The sequence below is a fragment of the Pezoporus occidentalis genome, unplaced genomic scaffold (genome assembly GCF_034315485.1).
Source record: "Pezoporus occidentalis ecotype Australia unplaced genomic scaffold, CSIRO_AGI_Poc_V1 ctg145, whole genome shotgun sequence".
Lineage (NCBI taxonomy): Eukaryota > Metazoa > Chordata > Aves > Psittaciformes > Psittacidae > Pezoporus > Pezoporus occidentalis.
Genome location: NW_026913263.1, coordinates 78756 through 100654, shown reverse-complemented (window position 1 = coordinate 100654; position 21899 = coordinate 78756). Strand labels below are relative to the sequence as shown.

General features: G+C 50.2%; 2 protein-coding genes across 7 annotated transcripts in view; both read left to right on the top strand.

Annotated features, from left to right (window-relative positions):
* Positions 1–77: 77 nt before the first annotated feature.
* CDHR4 (cadherin related family member 4) lies at positions 78–11896 on the top strand. 4 transcript variants are annotated; one of them, XR_009963119.1, is made up of 22 exons: positions 78–710; positions 1017–1037; positions 1171–1367; positions 1439–1601; positions 1682–1767; positions 1886–1981; positions 2421–2524; positions 2597–2733; positions 2814–2979; positions 3070–3220; positions 3618–3720; positions 3951–4166; positions 4238–4377; positions 4457–4601; positions 4676–4881; positions 4968–5107; positions 5192–5227; positions 6196–6262; positions 6361–6391; positions 7048–7222; positions 8633–8688; positions 11839–11896. XR_009963119.1 is itself a non-coding variant. In XM_062610130.1 (20 exons), the coding sequence occupies exons 1-20, from the start codon at positions 659–661 to the stop codon at positions 6574–6576; spliced, it is 2313 nt and encodes a 770-aa protein (XP_062466114.1). In that variant the 5' UTR covers positions 78–658; the 3' UTR covers positions 6577–6746. The 4 variants fall into 4 exon arrangements, 3 of the variants coding, with proteins under 3 accessions (XP_062466114.1, XP_062466113.1, XP_062466112.1); XM_062610130.1 differs by lacking the exons at positions 7048–7222; positions 8633–8688; positions 11839–11896 and adding an exon at positions 6521–6746; XM_062610129.1 differs by lacking the exons at positions 7048–7222; positions 8633–8688; positions 11839–11896 and adding an exon at positions 6521–6746 and having other exon boundaries at positions 4454–4601.
* The window catches only part of IP6K1 (inositol hexakisphosphate kinase 1), a 37820-nt gene continuing 23886 nt past the window's right edge, over positions 7966–21899 (top strand). For 2 of the 3 annotated variants that reach the window (XM_062610134.1, XM_062610132.1), the window contains exon 1: positions 11840–11937. The gene's annotated coding sequence lies outside the window, so the exon portion shown is untranslated. Of the gene's footprint in view, positions 8104–8632; positions 8689–11839; positions 11938–21899 lie in introns of those variants that run through there. The other variant, XM_062610133.1, reaches the window with a different exon arrangement.

Below are 21899 nucleotides of genomic sequence, written 5' to 3'. Positions count from 1 at the left end.
GCCGTAACGTGAGCCCGGCCCGTACCGGCACCGGCACCGCCGCCCCGGGGCCCCGCCCCTCCCCGCCGCCCCGGGGCCCCGCGCCAGCACCACCCGGGCACCGCCGGGCGAGGCAGGAGTGGGGGCACCAGTCGAGCAGCACCCCAGCGCCAGGGGTCCCGGGAGCCTCGGCGGGAAGGAGGGCAGCCCCGTTACAGGGGCCCGGCTGAGGCTCCCGTGGCTCCCGGGCTACCGAAATGGATTTGAGTACCGGAGGAGGGAAAGGTGACCCCGGCCGCAGGGGCCGCGCTCCGCCAGAGCCTATTAATTTGGAACTAATAGCGCTTAATAGGAATTCCGGGAGAAGCGGCTCTGGTTTGCAAATGAAGGAGAACACGGCCAAAAATTACCTCCCAGCTAATTTTCTCGGGTCCCGAGCGCGCTGAATGGCGAGGCAGCGTGATACAGCAGCGAAACCCCACGGAGCATCGCTGCCCTCCTACCCAGCACCGGCCGGGGATGGCGAAAGGCAGTGGGGAAGCTCGGGGCACCGGGGCTGTGCCCTGTCCCTGCCCCGGGGCCGGGCTGCTGTTCGCGGGTGGCCGCGGTGACGCTGGGCCGGGTGGTGCCCAGCACCCCTGGCAACGGGCTGCAGCTTGTCCTAAACAGCCAGCAAGCCATGGGCATGCACGGACGCCTCACCTTCCTCCTCCTCAGCCTCTGTGCCCCAGGTAGGCACTTTAGGTTCACAGCGTCAGGGGCACCCTTTGCCAAACTCTGGGTGTGGGACCAAAAGGGGAGGGATAGGAGACAGGCTCCCCTCGGTTGTCCCTATGGGGGCTAACTCCAGGGTGAGCAGAGGAGCCGGCAGCTCCGTGGCCAGGTTCAGGTGGGGTGGGGGCATCCTTGGGTCATCACCAGGGCATTACTGGGGTATCCTGGGGACATCACTGGGGCATATCCATGCACCTCTGAGGCATCTTTGGGGTGCCCTGGGACACACCAGGCAGGCTGGGGTGACAATCTCCTTTTTGCAGGGACTTTCGTCAGAGCAGCAGGTAAGAGTGGGGTGCTTTGGGTGCTGCCCAGGAGACCCATGCCATCATGGGTGCCTGGGTGCAAGTGCAGAGCTCCCTAAGCACGGCTGGGCGAGCTGTTGGTGTAAGGATGGCCTCTGTGGTCTCCTACCAGCCTTGCTTGACCTGCCTTGCATGGTGACCCTGAGTGAGGATGCAGTGCCGGGCACTAGTGTGGCTGAGGTGACCGTGTCCTGTAGCAACACAAGTGACAGCCCCAACGTAACCCTGCATGGCACTGAGCCCAGCCACCCCTTCAGCCTCATTACCAGCAGCACTGACCCCATGGCAAACACCACATTTCAGGTAGAGGTGCTGCTGAGGGGCGGGGAGTGGGACAGATGCCCCTGGGCACCCTGCTGAACACTGTGTGTCCACAGCAGGTGACGCTGCGTGCTGGTGCGAAGCTCAATGCCCACTGGATGAACATGTACACCCTGACCCTGCGGGCCACTTGTCCTGGTGAGGACGAGGTGGAAAAGCAGCTCTTTGTGTGGGTGAAAGGGGGGCAGGTGCTGCATTGTAATGCCCCATTCACCAGCACAGGTAGGAGCCGGGGGGTACGGGGTGGCGGGGGCCACTGGTGCTGGCCAGTGCTGTGCTTCCACGGCCATGCTGTGCTGCAGCGGGAGATGTGGTGCGGGTGCTGGCAGATGTGGCGCCTCGGACACCCCTGTATGCTGTGATGCCACAGCCACTCGGCGGGCTGACGGTGAGTGGGGTCTGCCCTGGGGGCCACAACCTTCCACAGGCGGGAGCAGCCCTGGGGATACCGAAACCCCAGGCATGGAGGAGGGGGACAGGGGCTCCCACCACCCATCTCTTTGCAGTTCAGACTCCGAAACCACAACACACCACTCGTGCTCACCGACCAGGGCCTGGTGCTGGCACCTGCCGGTGGCTTTGACCCCAGCAAGGGCACCCAGGTGGGCACCAGCATCTCCAGGCTGTCACAGCCACCTCCCAGCCCACAAAGGCTTAGCCCCTAGCTGGCACTTTCTGTAGCTCTCAGCTCTCTGCACCCTGCTCCTTCTATTGGGCTCCTGTCTCCCTCTGATCCCAGGAGTGCTCCAACCTGTTCTCTGGCTCTTGCCCCTTCTGCATTTTGAGTCCTGTCCCAGTCCTTCTCCACCTCCCTGTTTCTGTCCCCATTCAAGTCTCCAGCTTATCCTCATCTCCATCCCTGTTCCCACCCATGTTCTCACTCCAAGCCCCCATTCTTGTGTCTGTCCCCTTCCCTTTTCCCATTTCTGTCCCTGTTCCTGTCCTCATTACTGTCCTTATCCCCATTCCTATCCCTGTCTCAATCTCCATCCCTGGTGCCACTTGGTGCCGTCCCACGGCCACCCTGGCACTACCCCACAGACATTCAGGCTGGAGATCGAGGTGATGGACAGCAAAGGGCACAACTGCAGTGGAGCTGTGAGGGTGGAGGTTCTGCCATCGTGCCGTCCTTGTGTCTCTTTCCTGTGAGTAGGGCTGGGCCAGGTGGTGGGTGCTGGTGGCATCAGGCCATGCCATGCTGCCCACCTTGCCTCCAGTGAGCCGCAGCAGGCTGTGACGGTGCCAGGTGTCATTGGGCCCTTGGAGGTGGTCACACAGGTCCGTGCCAGCGGTGACAATGTCCGCTATGCCATCCTTGCACCCACGGCACCCACGTTCTTCACCATCGATGAGAGTGAGTGGAGTGGTGGCAGTCCCCAGGGCCACCCTTTCCCCATCCCCATGCCTGGTGCAAAGCCATTTTTTGTCCCGCAGTGACAGGCAAGATCCACAGCACCCGCCAGCTGGAGGTGGCCCAGGAACAACTCCTGGTTCAGGCTTACAATGCACTGCACCCTGATGACCATGCTACCACCATACTCAACATTACCGTGCAGGGCACGGACCAGCAGGAGCTGAGCTGTGTCCCAGCCATCTTCGTGTACGGTTTGGGATGAGAGTGGGCAAAGGGGATGCTCTGCCATACCCACAACATGGGGCCAGAGCTGAGCTGCTGGCTGCCGCACTGCAGGTCCCAGGTGCCTGAGACAGAGCTCCCTGGCAGCACCCTGGTGACACTGAGGTGCACTGGCTGTGAAGGTGCTGAGGGGTGCCTGCGTTATGCCCTCGAGGGGCCCCCTGTTTCCCGATCCCACTTCCGCATGGAGGGGCCACAGCTGCAGGTGAGCAGGGCCATGGACAGCACCCAGTGCCCAGCAAGCCCAGACTTGGGGAGCCCAGTGGGACAGTGGGGACCCTCTGACAGGATGTGCTGCCGCACCAGGTCCCAGGCCAGGGTGTCCTGGGGTCCCTGCTCCCCAAGGCCTGGTTTCACAGCAAAGCTGTGGCTGCCCTATCCCTGGCAGTGTTCAAGGCCAGGCTGGACAGAGCTTGGAGCAACCTGCTCTAGCAGAAGGTGTCCCTGCCCATGGCAAGGGGTTGGAACTGGATGAGCTTTAAGGTCCTTTCCAACAGAAATCATTCTATGATTTCCCCCCTTGCTCCCTTCATCTTTGTGGCATACCCCAGCTTTGCAGGGCACCTGAGCTCTGCCTGACACCCCTTGCCCTGGCTCGGCAGGTCAGCACCACCCTGGACTATGACTCGAAGGCTGTGGCCACTGTGGGCTTTCAGTTCACAGCCACCATCGTGGTGACAGCAGGAGGACAGCCCCCACGGAGCAGTGAGTGCCTGTATCCATGGAAGGGTCATGGGGAAGGAGGGAAGAGCTTCTTCTGGCCCTAAACCCCACAGATCACAGAGGAAGCATTCCTCCCTGCTGCCCAGGGGGATGCCACTGTTCCCATGTCCCTGAGCCTGCCCAGGGAGGATCTCGCCCAGGGCAGAGCCCACCCAGCCCAGTGTGGACTGTGGGATGGTGCCAGTGGGACTGAGACACCGTGTGCCACACAGCCCGTGTGCCCATGCTCGTGACCTTGACACCCGTCAATGAATTCACACCGGTGTGCCCCAATGGTACCACCTTCACCGTGCCAGAGACAGCAGCTTTCGGCAGTGCTGTGGGACTCATCGCTGGCACTGACCGTGACTACCCACCAGACAGCCTTGAGTACAGCCTGGAGGGGGGCCCTGGTCCTGAGCAGCCGTTCTCCATCGATGTACACACTGGTGAGCACCCGTCCCCTTCCCCCAAAGCCTACTGCACCCCATGGCACCCAGCAGCTCCTGCTGCCCTGCAGGTGAGATCCGTGTGGTGGGACCCCTCGACTCCCGGCAGCGCAAGAGCTACCGGCTGACGGTGCGGCTGACAGACACCCGCAATGACCTGGACCCGGCAAAGCAGCGGAGCTGCCTGTGCGCTGTGACTGTACATGTGCAGGTGCGAGTGAAAGCCCTTCTGGTGAGCTGTGGTGGGAGCCAGCCCTGTGGTGCCATTCCACCTCCCCTGCTCCCAGCAGGCTGTGCTGGACCAGGCGCCGGTGTGCATCCCCGAGGTGCAGGAGCTGTGGGTCATAGCCAGGTCAGGTAGCCGCCAGCCTGTCACCCGCCTAGCATGCCAGGGAAGCCGTGGTGGTACCACGCTGACATACAACATTGCTGGAGGTGAGGGGCGGCCAAGCCACAGCACAACCCAGCCCCTTACTGCAGTGTGGCACTGAGCAGACACTCTTGTCCAGGCAACGAGGATGGGCGCTTTCAGCTGGAGGGGAACACCGTCCTGTACCTCCCCAATAACCTACCTGAGCCCCGCACCTTTGTGCTGCTGGTGGAGGTGTGGGGTGGCGGCTCCGGCACCTCCCGCCACAGCACTGTGGTGGCACTGGTGGTGCACATCACCCCCCGGAGCACACCGGTGCCACCCAGCACCACGACTCAGCGCACGGTGAGCAGAGCCCAATGCAGGCGGTGCTCCCAGGCTCCTGAGGCCCCCTGGCCCTCGTGAGTCCCCTCACCCCACCACATCCACAGACACCGCTGAAGGAACTTCTGGTTGTGACACGGGTGGAGGCAGTGTGGCACCCACCAGCCTGGTTCGTGGCTGTTCTGACTGTCTCTGGTGCCCTGCTGCTGGCTGCCCTGGGCTGCATGGCCCGGAGCCTGCTGTGCAGGTGAGTCCCAGTCCCATGGTATGGCATGGCACAGCACAGAGAGCAAGACCAGGGGCTCACAGCTGCCTTCTGCTCCTCCCACAGCAATCGAGTCCCTGGCAAGCTGCGGCTGGGCAAGAGGTAGGTGCTGCATGGCCAGGGCAGTTGTACCAGGGAGAGGCAGCCATTCATGTTGGCACAGGCTCCCAGAGCATCCCCACAGGCAGCTGAGCAGACACAGCACATAGCGGGTGTTTAACGTGCACTGCATTTGGCTATGGTCCATGGGTTGCTGTGCTGGGGAGACATCTCTGCCCAGAGCAAGGGTGCAGCACTGATGAGAGCTGTGAATACACCTTGGCCATGGGACAGCCATGGTGGTGGTGGCTAGACTGGGGCACAAACTGCAGTGGGCAGGGTGGGATGACACAGTGCTGGGTCCCACCACCAAGCTGGGCCCACTGAAGCTCACCAGGGGAGCCCCAGTTTGACATGGAAAACTCCCGGGAAGAGGTGTGCACTCTGCAACCCCTGGGAGGATGAATGAGGAGTGACGGGAGATGGAGGGGAGAGCCCAAGGAGGACTGGAGCCAGCCCAGCAAGCGTCAGGCGCCTGCACAGAGAGGAGGAGGATAACAGCCTCCTCCATGGCAAAACTGCCTCAGGATGATGCATGGCTGGGTCCGTGTTCATTAGTCAGTTTGGGGCTCTAGTGCTGGGTGCCACTGGAGGTGTAGTGGCCATGCAGGAGAGAACACTTGGGCTCAGGGCTGCAGCTCCCCCAGCACAGCATCCCCCGAGCACAAGATCGGCGCATGCCAGCACATGGGGAAACAAGCAGATGTGGTGGTGGACACGCTTGCTGCTTTTTAGCACCACTTGAAGGTGGTGGTGCTTTCGGGAGCACAGCCCCTGCCGCAGTCCCCTTCAGTGCCCAGGGGACACATGGGCTGGGTAAGGGGACCATCAGGTAGGTGGATGATGGGCTGATGGGGCACAGCTGGCAGTGCAAAGCCTGGCTGGCAACCTGCTTCCAGCAGCACCCGTCAGGGTCAAGGCCAGGGGCCCATCACCAACAGCATGCTCTTGCCTTCCTCTACCCTCTGCAGCCCCTGGGATGTGGTGGAGCAGAAGGGGGATGAGGGGGAGCAGGGCAGCTCCCATGCCAGCAGCATGGTAAGTGTGTGCCATGGTGGTAAGGGCACGTGCCACTCTGGGGGTGCAGGAGGGAGCCCTGGGGCCCCTCAACATTCTCTCCCATCTCTACTCCACAGGAGCAGTTTGATGGCCGTGCCCAGGACCCTCGTGAGTGCCCTGTCCCATGGCCCTGGCATTCTTGGGCTGCATCTCTCAGGGCAGAGGGGTCTGGGGGATGAGCAGTGATGTGTGGGCAGCACTCATGGGGCAACTGCTGAGTGCTGCCTCCCAACTCAGGCACTGGCAGGGACTATCTCTTCAACAGCAAGACTGGGGCACGGCGCTGGATCTGAGAGGATTGACTTGGTGAGGGGCTCCCTGTGATACACAGTTCCCCGAGGGCCATGGCAGCCATAGCACTGGTGTGGCTTTGGGGCCCGGGAGAAGGACGGGATCCCTCCTCTGTGGATCTGTGCAGCCCCAGAGCCAGTGCAGGCCTAATAAACAGTGGTAGAGACTGCACTCGCTGCTGTGATTGCCGTCGGGAGTGCTGGGGCAGTGCAGTTCCGCCGGCGGCTGTCTTGCCGTCTGCAGTCAGGACGAGGATAGCAGCTAGGGCAGCACCGCCCTCAGGCTGGGGTTTGCACTGAGATACACGTGTCAAGGGCTTTGGCAGGGTCTGCTCCGGTCACGGCAGCGCCTCTGTAGGCTCTGGATGTGATCCAGCTGGGGCAGACCTCCACAGAGACGTGATCTGGGGCAAGAAAATGGAATCCCGGCTGATTTTGAGAAACTTTTGCCCCGTGTCCCGTATCTCCTTCAAGCTCTCCCTTGTTCCAGCGCTCCCAGGAGCAGCTGGTCGGAGGTGGAGCCGCTGGCTTTCTTAACTGGGAGGAAAAGTGAATTAGTGCACAGGCAGGTAGGCGTGACACGCTGAAGCAGTTAGCAGGGCCCGGCGAACCGCGCTTTGAACGCTCTGGGGTCGGGCAGCGCGGGAAGGTGGGAAACCCGCTCTTTGAATTTCAAAGGAGCGCGCCGCGGGGTGCCTCCGCGGCAGCTCCCGGGAAATGAAGCGCTGGCGGGAAAGTGGAGAGAGACTAAACTGGGGAGGGGGTGACGGGAGGGAGGGAGAGGGAGCAGTAGCCAGCCGTGAAACTTCATAGCGAGGAGGGGTCAGCGTGTGAGACTGCCCGAGGCTCCCGCATCCTGAGCCCAAAGGAACCGTGACCGTTCGGGAGTTAAGCCCTTTAATGCGCCGGAGCGGTGAGCAAGCTCCGGGCGCAGCCCAGCGGAGGAGCTGTCTTGGGACAGGCCGCAGAGGGGGAAGCGGGGTTTAGTCCGGCTGAACTCCGCAGGACGCTCCGCACCGAGCGGCTCTGCAGCGCTGCCCGAGGCCCGGGGGAAGGCACGGCCATAGCCCGAGACCCGGCCCGGGCAGAGCGCCCCCAGCAGGCCGCGCCTCGCAGGGCCGCCGGCGCCCATTGGCGGATCGCGCCCCCCCCGCCGCGGCTAGCCAATAGGACGGAGCAGCCCTAGGGGAGGCGGGGCCCTGGGGGAAGTCACGTGTGCCTAACGTGCGAGGCCATCAGGAGGCCGTCCGCTCACGGAAAGGGACGGGGAGGCTCTGCTCTTGAATGACCGCAAGCTCAACCTATCAGGATGCCCGGAGCTCCCCCTTTGGGAGGGGCTCCATTCAGGATTGGTTGAAGAGGCGGGGGCCGGCTTTGGGCGGGGCGGTTGCTATGACGGCCAGCGCCGGGGCCCCGCCTCCTCGGGCGCCGCCATCTTGTTGTTGATTCGAACGGTGGGGAGCGGGCGGCGGCGGCGGTGTTGTGGGCTCGGTGTCGCCAGCCCCGGGCTGGGCAGGCAGAGCCGGCCCGGTGAGCCACGGCGGGTGGTGGCCTGGGGCAGGCTGAAGGGCGGGCGGCAGAGGACTGAGCTGGGCATGCAGCCGCGCGGGGAGGGAGCGAGAACCTGGCGCGTTGCCGTGAGGGGAAAGTCGGGCGCGGCCCCTTGAGGGGAGACGGGAGGGCCCGGTGCGGTCTCATTGAGGCAGGGGGAGTCCGGCTTGGCCCTGCGGGGAGAGGGGGGCACAGGCGCGGCCCTGTGAATGATCGGGGTGAGGTGGAGGGACCGAGGGCTGTGCCGGGGTGGAGCCAGGGACGGGCCCATGGGAGCGGGGATCTAGGCGCGGTCTTCGTGTTTGTGATGTGTGCGGGGGGACACTCGGGTGTGCAAGTCTCTTATGTAGTACAGCTGGGGCAGGAGGTTCGACCCCCGCGTGGGGAGAGTTCTAGGAGCTGGGCTTAGCAAGGACAGCCCCGTGGGCAGGGCTGCTCTGCCCCTGCCTTGGCCTTGCCTGGCAGGCAGCTCTAGCCTCCCCTCCCTTTGTGTCCTTCCCTTCCACAGAAGCTGCGTACAGGAAGGAACTCGGCAAACCACGGTGCTAACATGAAGCCAACATGGTGAGGAAGTTGATGGGGTTGGGGGCCCTTCCTGTGTCCCAGTGTGCTGCCACCGCTACAGAGGAGCAGGTGCAGGCGGGCTCTGGTAATGCTGGATGCCCCAGTGGTTACTGGAAGGTGCCTGGCAGTTCCTGGAGGTGAATGTGCTCATGGGTTTGCAGACCTGGCCTGAAACCAACCTTCCCTGGGGTTTCCAAGTAGGACGTGGATTAGGAGAGGTGGTAGTGACTCCTGTTCAGTTTTCAGCTACTCTGAATTTAAATTAGTACCAGGCTCCATGTCCCTCCATCGTAAAGCTCTGAATCAGTAATACGCTTTAGTGTGTGCTGCCGTTCTCATTTCAGCGTGTCTTGCTATGTTTCTGCTCTGTCCTGCTTTTTCTCCTGTCAGTTTCACCTAGCTTAACTTGGTGTTCAGAGTTTCCAAAACTGAATTCCAAGTTTGGCTTTTGCTACTGAAGCACTGAATGGTGTGGGCTTGGGTTTCTGTTCATTCTTAATGCAATATTTCTACAGGCAGTAGTTCTGTTTGTGTAGACTTAGTTGGTAGCTTTTGTGAATAGCATCACTGTGTGCTTCATCATCAAGATGACAGTACTGGGAACGTCCTTACAAAAATATTCTGGAAAGTGAAATTAGATGTGCTTTAGGATCCCTTCTCATGGCCCGTTGTGTAAGTGACTGACCTGCAAGCTGTTCTTTATTGCGTTGCACAGAGTGAGAAGTCAAGGTTAGAACAGCAGGCACTCAGAGGTCAAAAATGCCCAGGTTGAAGCAGTACCTGTGTCCTTAATCGGCTGATTAACCATCTCAGCAAGCACTATGATTTCTTCTTAATCATGCAGTTGCAGGCTGTTCCCATCCCATTTGAGCTGCCTCGTTTATTTCTTCTCTTCTGTCCTCCCTCACATATAGAGCTTATTCATTTTGCGTAAAATTATCAGACTGAAAATGTGACCTCCTTCAGCTTGACTAGTGCAAGATGATGAGGCCTGTACAAGCTTGGAGCTGTTTGTTGACCATCTGCTTACAGGACACAGTCTCTTTGGTTCAGTGGATCACCAAATGTTTGTTAAAAGGTCTTATCACTTGTCGTTATATCAGGTTTTAGTTGATTTCTCTGAAGGTGGTTGTGGATCTGGTGGGTGCTGACTGGCACACTGGGGGAGGGGGTGGCACTGTTTTATGGTCTCCATTGGAATCAGAAATGTAGATGGCCAGTTTGAAGTTGAATACCCACAGCCTGTGCTCTAGAGAAGGAGTATTTCTTCCATCTGTGGTTGAAATGCAGATGCTGAAGCCATAGAAAATCTGATGGAGGCCTTGTTTGCAATGCCCAAGTAATGGACAGTTTACATGCTGCCATCACGTTCCCTCAGTCTGCCCATCGGCAATTAGTTCGCAACATGTTGAGACATGTGCATCACAGTTGAGCGTTGATGCTGGGATTTATAGTCTCAGAACTTACTGTTTGGACTGGATGATCTTAAAGGTCTTTTCCAACTTGGTTGATTCAATGATTCTATGACTGCAGCCTGATTTGTTTACCCTTGCTTTTGACAGTGGCACACTGTCAGTCTTGGTGCTGGGCAGGATTTAGGTTTGAACTTGACTTGTGGAGTTTGTGTGTGGCAGCTCAGTAGAGCTGTGGCTCTGCACTTGCTTGTTCGTATGATGCTACTTGCCTAGGAGCAACTGCTTTTATTTGTGATTTCTGTCTTTGAGAAAGAATGTATGAAAACCAAGCCTAGTAAATCCAAGGGGTCCCTAGTGAGCTCTGAAATGGGTGAGCTAGAAAAAAGGAGTGAAAGTAAAGAAGAAAATGTGACAGAAACCTCTGCAAGAATCATGTCAAGTATTTGTATTGCTTCCTGTAAACTGAAGGACCCCTTCAGATACATGGAGGAGCAGTTAGCAGTCTTCCTCTTTTCTATTCCTGATGTGACAGGAATGCAGAGCAGGATGCTGGCGAGAGTTTAATATCAGGTTTGTTGCTGCTGTCGTAGGGGTGGTGGGGGAGGAAGAGGAAGTGTTTATGCATGGCTGCTTAGTTTCTGTTTTGCAGGCATCGCCTGTATGCAGTACTTGTGCTGTTCTGATGTGGCAGCAGCTGTTATTTTTGGCTTTCCCAGTGTGCTGTTCGGGTAGATGTACGTTCTAATAGATGCAGTTCTCTTAATTGGCATGTGAGGTGCCTGTGCTTCCCTATGTAGTCCACATAGGTGCAAACTACTCTGCAGATAGTATTAAGATGCAAGTAATTTGCCTTAATTTATTTCTGTAAGCTTGTCTTTGTGCATTTTGAATGGCATTAACTGTGTATAAAAGACAAACTTCTTTAAGCTTTCTTTTATTTTGCAGAGCTCCCTGTCAGTATGGGGTCAGTTTAATTCACGATAAATGATTTTATCCCCTTCTCAGGTAGTAAAGGAATAAGTTTTGATATGATAGGGTACCTCCCCATCTATATAATGCTATCCATGGAAGTCAACAGTGATGTGATTGTTTCTGTTAAAAAATAACATGGGCGTAGCTGCCATAATTATATTAGTAGAAGATCTGTGTCAACCCAATCTGATAAAAGCAGTGAAAAAGGTCATGAGATCTTATGTGTCTCTGCTGGTAGGATGTTCCTACACGTTTGAAAGCTCTGACAGATAAGCTGTCTCTGATTTAGCTTTTGTAGTTGGAAAGGTTATCTTCTCCACCAGCTGTCCTGTTTCTTTGCCAAATGCTACCTCCCTTGTGTTAGGGCCTACAGCAGTGCCTGCTCAGATGCCACAGATTAAGGTAGTAGGCTTCAGCCCTTTTTCCTTAATACCCATCAGTGTCTTGTGAGCCAGACCAGGTGAAGAACAGGCATGGATCCTGTTTTGCTCCAGCTGCTGGCTGGTAGTCTTCAGCTGAGGGATGGAGGAGGCAGCTGGGGGCAGTGATTTCCTCAGCCCCAGTGCTACCTTTGATAAAGAGCATCTGGGACCCCAGAGGAATCAGTGAGAGTAGCTGCATCCTGAAAGGCGCTTGCTGTGATTTCTGGTCCCAGACTTGAGGGAATGTGTGCTCTCAAAAGTTCTGAACTGATGAGCAAGTAAAGATTTAAATAAAAGCTGATTTAGCACTTGCTAACTCATTTCCATACAACATCTTGCAGGCTGACTTACTTCTGGCATCCTACTCCTTCTTGATTGTGAGAGGTTGGCTCCATATTCCAGTGACTGCTCAACAGAGAGAGCTTGGGTGACACCTCTAACTTTTCTCTGTTTTGCCCAGAATACATTTGCAACTACCTTAAATATCATGCAAAGAAAAATAAGTTGCTTCCTTTTTGCCTCTCACTTCGTAATTTTACCCTCTAAGTAAGTATATCTATGTATTGTTTGTGGGGATACACTCTTATCTTTGGAGGATGCTACAGGAATGCCTAAGTAAGTCCACTAGAACAGAGTAAAAAGCTCAGTCCTGTTCATTCACCAAATTGATGTCAGTTTTTTTGAATAAAAACTACCAAGATTTGGTACCTAACTTTTATGCTCTAGCAATTTTGGCCATTTAGGTGGCTGAATTGCAGCTGAATTGTCTTACAGTGGTTTTGGAACTCTGTCATTGTCTGTGTTTTATTTTTTCCTTTCCATTCTGAGGTTAGCTTGCTGAAAGTTGATAGACTGGCTTCACAGTCTTCCAGGCTGAAAGGGGTTACTTTGTGCTTTCTAAATATGGAAGAAAGTCTGGCATATCCGTTTTCTCCCTGTTCTTTATCAGCAAAGATATGACTAGGTATTTGTACCTGTGGTGTAAGCATTTGTTTGCCAGCAGACTTGAATAACCTTGTTTCCTTGAGACACTGCATTTAAACAGTGGTTGTGTCACACAGTTCACTTTTCTGGTAGGAGGTCCTTGACCTGTGTGACTAGTGGTTGGTTTGAAGTGCAACAGGTAATGACCAAAGGTGCCAAGCTCCACAAGTACATTCCCGGGATAGGAGCTTTGCAGTGCCTTCTTTGTGGGGATGCTCCTGTATCTTTGTCACAGCTGATTCAACTGTGATCTAAAGGTGAGCTATTGTATGACTCGATTATTCTGCTGTGGCATCCACCCCTTCATGTAGTTCTATTTTGAGCTTCATTTTCCCCATTTTTTTTTTTAAACTGACACAGTGGGTTTATGCAAAATATCATGTAATCTTTAGTTTTGATTGGCACTGTCCATTGCTGGTGTCCCGTTATTGTCAAGCATTTAAAAAAGTGAGTTTAGAAATCCTAAAAAGGCACGAGAAGGTAGGGCTGGTTGGTTGTTCTGTGTCCTTTGACAGTAATGTCTAAGCAGCTTAAGCATGTGTGGGGAGGCAGTCATCTCATTACAGCTAACTATAGGTGATAAGCAGCTTTGAGCACCAAAATCAGTTCACCAGTGAATGCAGATGTCGGTGAGTTATTTAAAGCAGGAAGGATTTGGGAGAGAAGCCTAAGGGGACTACGTACTCCTGTGTCTTACTCAGTGGCTGAATTGAACCAAAGAGTTACTTCAGTGAAAAATGTTGGAGCTGTTGCAGAAGATGAGGTATTGTGCTCTTTGAGTATTGTTATGGAGTATAAATAAAATTGGAAGGGTTCTGGAGTTTTGGAAGGCCCTCACACCACCTACTGACTAGTGGAATGTATATTTCACTTCTCTAAACTGTGGTGTGTGTGTGTGTGAAGCTACATGGCAGATCTGAGGAAGGGGTCGACTCTCTCATCCATAGGTATGGGGTAGGGGGAAGACTTTTTTTTTTTTTTTTTTTTTAAATCCTTTTGAGTCTGACCCAAAAGAATTGTTAAAGCAGTCTGAAACTCAGTTTGTGTTGAAACTGTACTTGTGCAGGGTTTTTCAGATAGTTTTATTAAACAAAAGCCCCTCACACCTCCCACAGTAAAACCTACATCAGTTTAATCTGGAACGTGCATATTTTGCTTGGATTAAGTGTGACCATATACAGAATGATTATGGATACCTGTACTTCTGCAAATGTTGGAATTGTTTGATTTGCTTCCCATTTGGACCGAATATTGTGTTTTTTCATGTACTGTGCAAGTGGTATTTTCCTTGAGTATAAATCTTTTATGCAATTGAGTTCTTAATATTTCATATTGTTATCACAAGTGTTGACCTGAATACACTATTAACATTTGAAGGTAAGCTAAATCTGAACCAGAAGTGTTACCAAGCATGCTTTATGCATCTTTAGCTTTTACAGAGCTGAGAAAAAACCTCTGATTCTGTTAGTCAGACCGAATAAGTGCCACTGTTGTGTACCATGTGTAATCTGAATAGTTTTCACTCTTCTTCAGGTGCTATACATGTTGTTGTGGTTATTTTTTTGTATTTAATTTTCCTTCCTGTAATAGCAGCACTCAGGGTTCCTGTTTTTCCCCTTAATTACTCTGCTTTAGTTAAGATCACAGGTATTTCTCTTTGCTTGGTCTGTTCACTACACATGTAGCATCCTTAGGACTAACGCTTTTACACATATTTCAGCAGTTGAGAATACAGTGAACCTATTAACAACTTAAAAACCAAAAATCCAGTTGTCTTAAAATAATTTGCATTTGTAAATGTATCTTGACTCAAATATTCATAGTAAAAATAGTCATTGTATCGCTTGCCAGCCAAAAGTAAACCAAGCTCTTTATTCCCTGCAGTTAAAGTACCTTCCTTAAACCTGGCAAGTAAAAGTTACAGGTGAAGCTTTTCCAGACTTTGTGGGGCTTTTTTTATACTTCATCCTCTTGTGACGTGACAACCCAAAGAAAATTCAAAACCCTTTTAAAATTCTGATAGGGTCAGTTGTGTGATGATGAGTTTGGCAATTTGACTCTTCTTGTAGGTGCAGAGCTATTTTTCTTGTTTCAAGTTTGCTATCATGTGCAATCTTCTTATTATAGTTGAAGAAAACTGTGTTATTTTTCTACCTGTAGTGCTTGCTAGTTTATCTTTCAATCCAAGAGGGAACACTTCTGGCACTTGTTACTACACTGTATTAAACTGAAGAAGAAAACTAAAGAGTAAGTTTGCTTTCTTTAGCTATGTATGGCCCATGATGTAACCCAGGTGGCTGTGAGAGTACATCTGATTTAGCAGATTGTTGTTTTGTAGAAGCTCCAACATGGTCTTCCAGTATCTTGAGAGGAATTTAAGGCATGAAAAGTCAAGGTAGCTTTTATACACCTGAGACAGACCTGTAATAGTCTGTGTCTTCCAAATGAATGTGCTGTGCTTTTTTTAGCATACAGAGCAAAAGTAATTTATATACATATATATATACACACACGCATGCAGGTGATGCACTTAATAATTATATGCAAGCCAATTTGTTAAACCGGATCTGTTGTCAAATTATTTTCTTCCTTTGGCTTTACATCTATGTTACTTAGCCAATGGCCTTGGTTGTAAGTGGCGCTCCAGAAAGTCTGTTGGGAAAGGGTTTTGAGCTCTACTTCAGCAGCTTAACATTTAGATAAGATATTGGAAATCCGTGACCTGTAGAGTGCTTACAAGAACTTGTTTGCAACTCCTGCAGTGAATAGGAAGTTAAATATAGGCTTCATTTGTATGATTCTTTACTTCATTTGAAAAGGAGGAGTTTCTTGTTTCAGACCAGAACTGGCTGGTGTTTTAGCATATTCCAAGAGGTCTGCTGCCCTGTGTCAGTATATAAGGAGAGTAATAATGAAGATTTTGGGTATTAAAGGTCTCTTTCCTTTGGAAGGAGCTTAAGAAATACATTAGGATGAATTGTGTTCATGGACTGCTGCTTTGGCATCTAGAAGCTCCCTTCTCCTTGGATATTTCCTTTAGTGAAGCCAAAGTTACATTGGATGCCTTGGAAGTGTGTGGCTTGCTAGAAGGCAGTACCAAAGGATGGCAGCGCTGGCTGCTGCTCAGGTAAAATGATCTTGCAGACATCTTTAAATGCCGAGTTTTGTTTTTTTTCCCTTCAAAACATGTAAGCTGTTGCCAAGCTTGAAGTTGTGACTAGCTGTCCCATTCATGTATCTTCTGAGAAGATAGTCTCAGGTGCAGATTGTCTTTTATTTTCCCTCAAGTGGCTGGGGGGCATCTCTGTTAATTCTTTTCCCTTTGCCTTCCAGAGCACACTGCAAGCTACAAAGCAGCCGTGAGGTGTTTTAACAGTTTTAAGATTTGCAGTAGGAGTGATTGAATCTTGCAGATTATGCTGAAGAGTAACAAGTAACAGGATAACAAGGCCCTGATCAAAATCCCTCCCATGACCCTGTGTTGTGTGCCATGTATGTTTTGCCATATTGGATTTTTTAATGTCACAATGGATGTGGGACTATCCTTGTATGAAATTCTCTTCAAAGTTGCAGCTAATTTCAAATTAAGTCTACTACCTTAGCTGTAAGGGCCATCAGATACTCTATAATATATTTTACGTAAGTACTAGCTTTAGTGCACTGTCTTTGTCTAAAATGTTTGCTATGACAAACTTTTAAAGTTGTTTCCTATTTAAAACTGAAATGTTGCACTTTATCACCATATTTTCCATGCCATTGTCGTGTAGCGCTTGACTTGAGATACTTTTTTCCTTCCCACCATGGAGCTCAGATTTTTCTCTTCTCTTTTTTTTTTTAATGTGGGTTGACTGTGCAAGAGGATGTACTGTATATGACAGTGTACCTTCATTTGGTACTTTCTCATGGAAAAAATAACAATGAAGTGTCAAGTTGGGAATTTACAGCTCCTGTGACCCTTAAGGGTCATCTGCCAGGAAAATTAAACTGGTATCAAGTAGGGGGCATGGATTTGCAACGTGATTATGTGGCTTTAACTCTCTGTTGACGTGCTTCTAAGGTCATTTCTGCTACAAACGCTTGGGACAGCTTGCATTAATCAGCACATTCATTCTCACCTAGTGCAGCTCTGCCAGTGGAATCCCTTAATGTAGATACAGTTACAGGGGTAAAACTGCACTTTAAAAATTGAACTTGTTTGGCTGGGGGTATTGAAAAGGTAGATGGTGATGTGCTTTTTTGTCATTGGGACTAGCACTTTTTCCAAGGAAAGAAGGATTAGGTAGAAAAGTAGGGCCCCAAAACATGTCTTTTCCAGCTGAACTAATTTTTTAATCAGCTGTGTAAAAATAGAAGGGGTTGCAGTGGGAGAGGAGAGCATCCTCTATCAGTTGCTCTAATAAAAGGTTTTACCTATCTCTACAGACCTTTATTTCAGAGTGGGTGTAACCTGCAGTTCCCCTTTCTCACACAGTCCATTAAGCTGTGTCCTGAGCATTGATATAATCTGTAGTACTGTACATTTGACTGCCTTGGGTTTCTCTGTTCTTTTAAGATGCTTAAGAAAGCCCTGAGTTTTGTTTAGTACCAGCATCTTGGAACTGTGTTAGCAGAAGAAACCACTTGATAACAGCTGCTCCTTGTGCTTTTGGCATGAGGATTTGTTTACCAGAGTGAAGAGTTTGGTTGGATCATCTTGCTTTTATGCTCTTAAGTCTTTCTGAGGAACTGATGTGCTCCTAGGTTGTCCTTTTCTGTTTCTGCCATTTGAGCATTTCAGCCAAACAGCACCACATTCACTTGAAAGAGGTGCCCCAATTTCAGTCTGTATTGATGAACAGAATTCAGTTGTTGATGGACTAGAAGAGAAGATCTTAAAAACTTGAGAATTTAATTATGAGGTAAGAGTGAGTTGATTTGGAGTGCAAGGGGGTCATGGAAAATAAGATCACCAAACTGCAGTCTTTTCAAACCAGTGTACAGGTCGTTTACTTGACTATCCTGCTGTTTCTTTTCCAAATGCTGTTTTGCCAATGGCTGAAGTGCCTCAGGACTGAATGGTTTGACAAGATCATGGAAACATCAGTGGAAGCACAAAAACCTGTAGCCTGTTGCTGGCTCTTTCCATTTGAATGATGTTGGATAGATTGTGGTTATCTAAAAGGTCTGTTAATCAAATCAACTGTGCAGTTTGCTGACCTGGTAAACTTCGGTGGAGGGATGTAAGAGTTGCTGGATTTCTCCTGGCTTTAAATGTTTTAACAGTGTTCAGCCAAAAGCTGGGCTGTCCAGTAAAACTGCATGGTGCCATTTGGGACCTGCCAAATGCGAGTGTTGTCAGCTTCCCCATGTAGAAAAAGTCAAGTGTAGCTGAAGCAAACTGTTTGTTCTGCTTTATCTTCAAAGTAAGACAGAGAAAATTCTAACGCACAAGCCACTCCATTTGCTCTCAAACTGTTCTGACTGCTGAAATGCCCTGGTGTATCTCTGCCTGCATATATGAGATTAAAGTCCTCTTGAGTGGTGAAATTCCAGATCACATGAGGATGTAAAGCTTAACTGCCTTGCTTTACATGGAGGAGTAGGTGAAGCTCATGCAGAGAATATATTGAAGTCAATACCAACATTTTTGTCCAAAGCTGCTGTCTGTGTATCGCCTCCAGTTTTGGTAGAACTTCCTCAGGTCGGGATGCGACTCTGATGTGGTCTAATGGTGACAAGAGGAAGAGGTAGAACCCACGCCACGGCTAAGCTTATGCTTGATTCTGGCCGCAAGTGAGAAGATGGATGTAGTACTGATGTTTGCTTGGTTGGATCTTAATCTCGTTTCCTTTCTAACAGCAGAGTTGTACTAAATGGGCACTGCTACAGGTTTCTTGAGGACAGAGATCCACGAGTCCTCAGTTCCCTTATGAGAGCCAGTTGCTTGGAATGCCGTTATCTAATGGTATTAATTTCCACATAATTAATTCTCAGACAGCTTAGAAAAAGGACAATGTATAGATCTGAGGAGGAGATGGATCAGAGTGGTGTCACAGCCCATAGCATACTGTAGGAATTGTAAAGCTGCTTTACAGTGAGCATGAAGTGAACCAAATTAAATGCTGGTTTGAAAGGCTTTAGGGTGAGATTAGCATCCTTGTGATGGTTCTTCACGGCAAGTTTGTGTTTGGCTATAATCCATGACTCTCAGACTTGATAGGTTTAAATCAAGATGTCGTCCTAATTGCTAGGAAACAAAACATTTGTGCTGCTTCCTGTGCACTGGAGCCAGCTTCTGCTCCTTACCGTCTGACTTTGCAAAGGGAGGGAAGAGCATGGAATGTGTTGTTGCTTGCAATGTGCTCTTTGGACAGAGTTCCTGGATCTCTGCTGCAGGGTCAGTCTCGTCAAAATGAGAAACATTTCTCTTCACAGATCCTAAATGGATGCTTAACAGTAGCTGTGCTCCATTGCTTTGGAAATTCCCTTTTCCTCGTCACAGCTGGGAGTGGGATGTGGGGTCTTTGCTTAGCTTTCCTCCTCGGTAGCTCACAAGCAAACCAGAGACAGAAGAAAAGTGCGTGAGTACCTGCTTAATTTTTCTGAGCGGCAGAGTATTGCAAGGCTGCATTCTGGAGGTAAAGGTTTGAACTTTGTGAAATCCAAACATGTGTGGCCGAACAGTAGCACAACATTCTGGTAGCAGTGGTAGGAAGAGGCAGGTAGGAGCATTTTTCTCCTCTGGCCCAAATGAGGTCTGTTTGCCTTTTGCATTTAAGATCTCAACATAAATATGTGGGGTGGCAAGTCACTGCAAAGGGATTTTTGCTTAAGTCAGGTCTCAGTCAGCAGCTTAATAGAATTTGTTTTCTGTAACTTATGGAGAAGGCTTATGCATATCATGCAAGTTAATGTATATCATGCAGGTTTTGCTGTACTTGCTATATTTTATTTATTTTGGGGAAATAAGTAGTAGAGATACTGGAGTAAAGGACAGGGGTGCACATCTGCATTGTGACCTGAGAAATGAATCAGCTGAGTCATAACAAATCTGTAGTGAATTGTCAGGCTGTTTCTTGGCAGGCGTAAGTTTATCAGTGGCTTTAATGTATGGGTAAAGAAAATCCAGTTTGAAACTGTCTCTGCAGCAGAAGGACATGTCCTTAATATCCATGGCTTTGCTGAAGGTACTCTTGCTTGAGGCAAAAGTACTTTCTGTTTTTCTTTCGGTTGTTTACACAAGTAAACAATTTTAGCATTGGAAGTAGATATTGAAGTTTTCAAATCCACCTTGTTCCCAGAAGGGGGCAGGGGAGCCTTGTGCGTTCTGGAGTCTGATAAAACATACTTTTGTTTGCTTGTGTTACACTTCCGTGCTTGCTTCCAGACACAGTAGGCACTGGCATCACTTTGGCAGTCTGAACATGGCACAGTGAGATGCCTGCTCAGTGCCAGGAGCCTGCAGCAATGGCTGAGGCTGCAAGCGTTTTGTGTCCTTTGGCTCTCCTGAGTCTTGGGGTGCATTAGAACAGCTTTAAGTTTTCTCCTGCCATTACCCTATATCTGATACATTGAGATACTATGCTTGAGAAAATGGAATCATCATAAAGCATCTCCTTTTCTGTACCTAGAGCTGTCTGGCTAGTTGGCATCTAACTGGGTAAAAAGTCTTACTCCATTGTCTAGATTTTTCTTAGCGATTAAAGCTGAAAAGAAGCTTCTCAATGAAAGTGTCTTAGGAATTTTTAGGAAGCCCTAAGTTTGCTCTTTACAGAGTCCACTTCCCTTTATTGGCCAGGCTGAGTGAGTTTAGCAGAGGGAGGCTTTTTTGCCACATGGCTTAGAAATGGGGTCATGCAGCTCTACAGCAAGTTGGTTTTACATCCTGCAAAGATCCTGTCGTTTCTTTAACAACGTGGAATGCAAACAGAACAAACTTGCCTGTGTTAATCTGCATTTCTGTATTTGTGTTGTAGAAGCAGCTACTTTGTCTCAGAACAGTGCTTATTACAACATCCCTGATAATTCTGATGTAGCTTTTACCTCTCCATCAGCATTAAAACGCTAAACAAAGACTGCTGAATAAGGTGGCTGAATGAGTGACTGTTGGCACAGAGTTGCTTGAAGTGCTTTTTATGCTTGTCTTCATCAGTAGGGTCTGGGCTCCTGTGTTCAGAAGCAGGGTTCAAAGAGGAAACAGGAATCGGAAGCAAATGCAAACAGAGTGAGAGAATTTGAGCCATGTCAGTCTCTGAGTCCTGATGGGCTGCACTCAGGAGTGCTGAGCTGGCTGTGTGATGGTGATGCCAGTCTTGTCCATGTTTGAAAAGTGATGGATGTCTCTGATCACTTGACAAAGACAAATCCCAGACTGGTTTGTGTTGGAAGGGACCTTAAAGCTCATCCAGCTCCATCCACCTGCCACAGGCAGGGACGCCCTGCACCAGAGCAGGTTGCTCCAAGCCGTGTCCAACCTGGCCTTGAATGCTGCCAGGGATGGGGAAGCCACAGCTTCTCTGGGCACCCTGTGCTGGTGCCTCACCACCCTCACAGTGATTGCACTGCTCTTCAGAATAGTCCCAAAGGGACTACAGTATAAGGACCTACAGGCTGGTCTGCTGCAGAAAAAATACGGACTCAGAGATCAGTGTGATCAGACAAAAGCTGTTTATTACAAAGCATCTATCCTTTTTATACTGTTCTCTGCATCTGCTTACAATAGCTTGCTGTATTATAATCGGATACATATTCTTGTAGCACACAGCAATTACAGCTACACATACAATAGCTCGCTGTACAATATTTGGAGACATCTACAATAGCTCACTGTCGTATAATTAGATACATCTTCAATAGCTTGCTGTATTATGATTGGATACATATACAATAGCTTAGTATATTATGCTTTGATACATATTCTTGCAACATACAGTAACTAGTATACAATTAATTAAATAAGTGTATGGGAACTTAACCTTTAAAACTTGCCAACAGTTCACTATTTGGTATCTTAACACAGTCCAGTTTCTTCTTACTTGCTTGCACCGTTACTCTTGCTTCCTTACCCACGTCCTTCATCCTCGATTCATGTTGAGCTCCATGTAGGCATTTGCTGACTTGGGAACGTGGCCATTCTTTGCTAAAAATCCATCCACATCTCCCCCTTTTTCTTGTTGCACAAGCCAAACATGCTTCCTAGTGTTCATTGTCATACATTGAATACATTGTAACAAACAAGGTACAATACAGATAATGGCAAAAAAGACAAGCAACAAGATCAATCCTCCTTTGACCAAGACTAATAACCATCCAGTTATACCCCAGCCAGAAAAAAGTGATGATAGCCAATCTTTATCATCTTAACTTCATCACACTATCTTTCAATTTACGGATACTTTCATGTATAGATTCTGAATGATCTGACAAGTTCATACACTGG

Coding starts and splice junctions, on each gene's coding strand:
- CDHR4 (XM_062610128.1), top strand. CDS start 659: ATGGGCATGCACGGACGCCTCACCTTCCTCCTCCTCAGCCTCTGTGCC. Junction 4,167..4,237: donor CTCCATCGATGTACACACTG/GTGAGCACCCGT, acceptor GCTGCCCTGCAG/GTGAGATCCGTGTGGTGGGA. Junction 4,602..4,675: donor GACATACAACATTGCTGGAG/GTGAGGGGCGGC, acceptor ACTCTTGTCCAG/GCAACGAGGATGGGCGCTTT.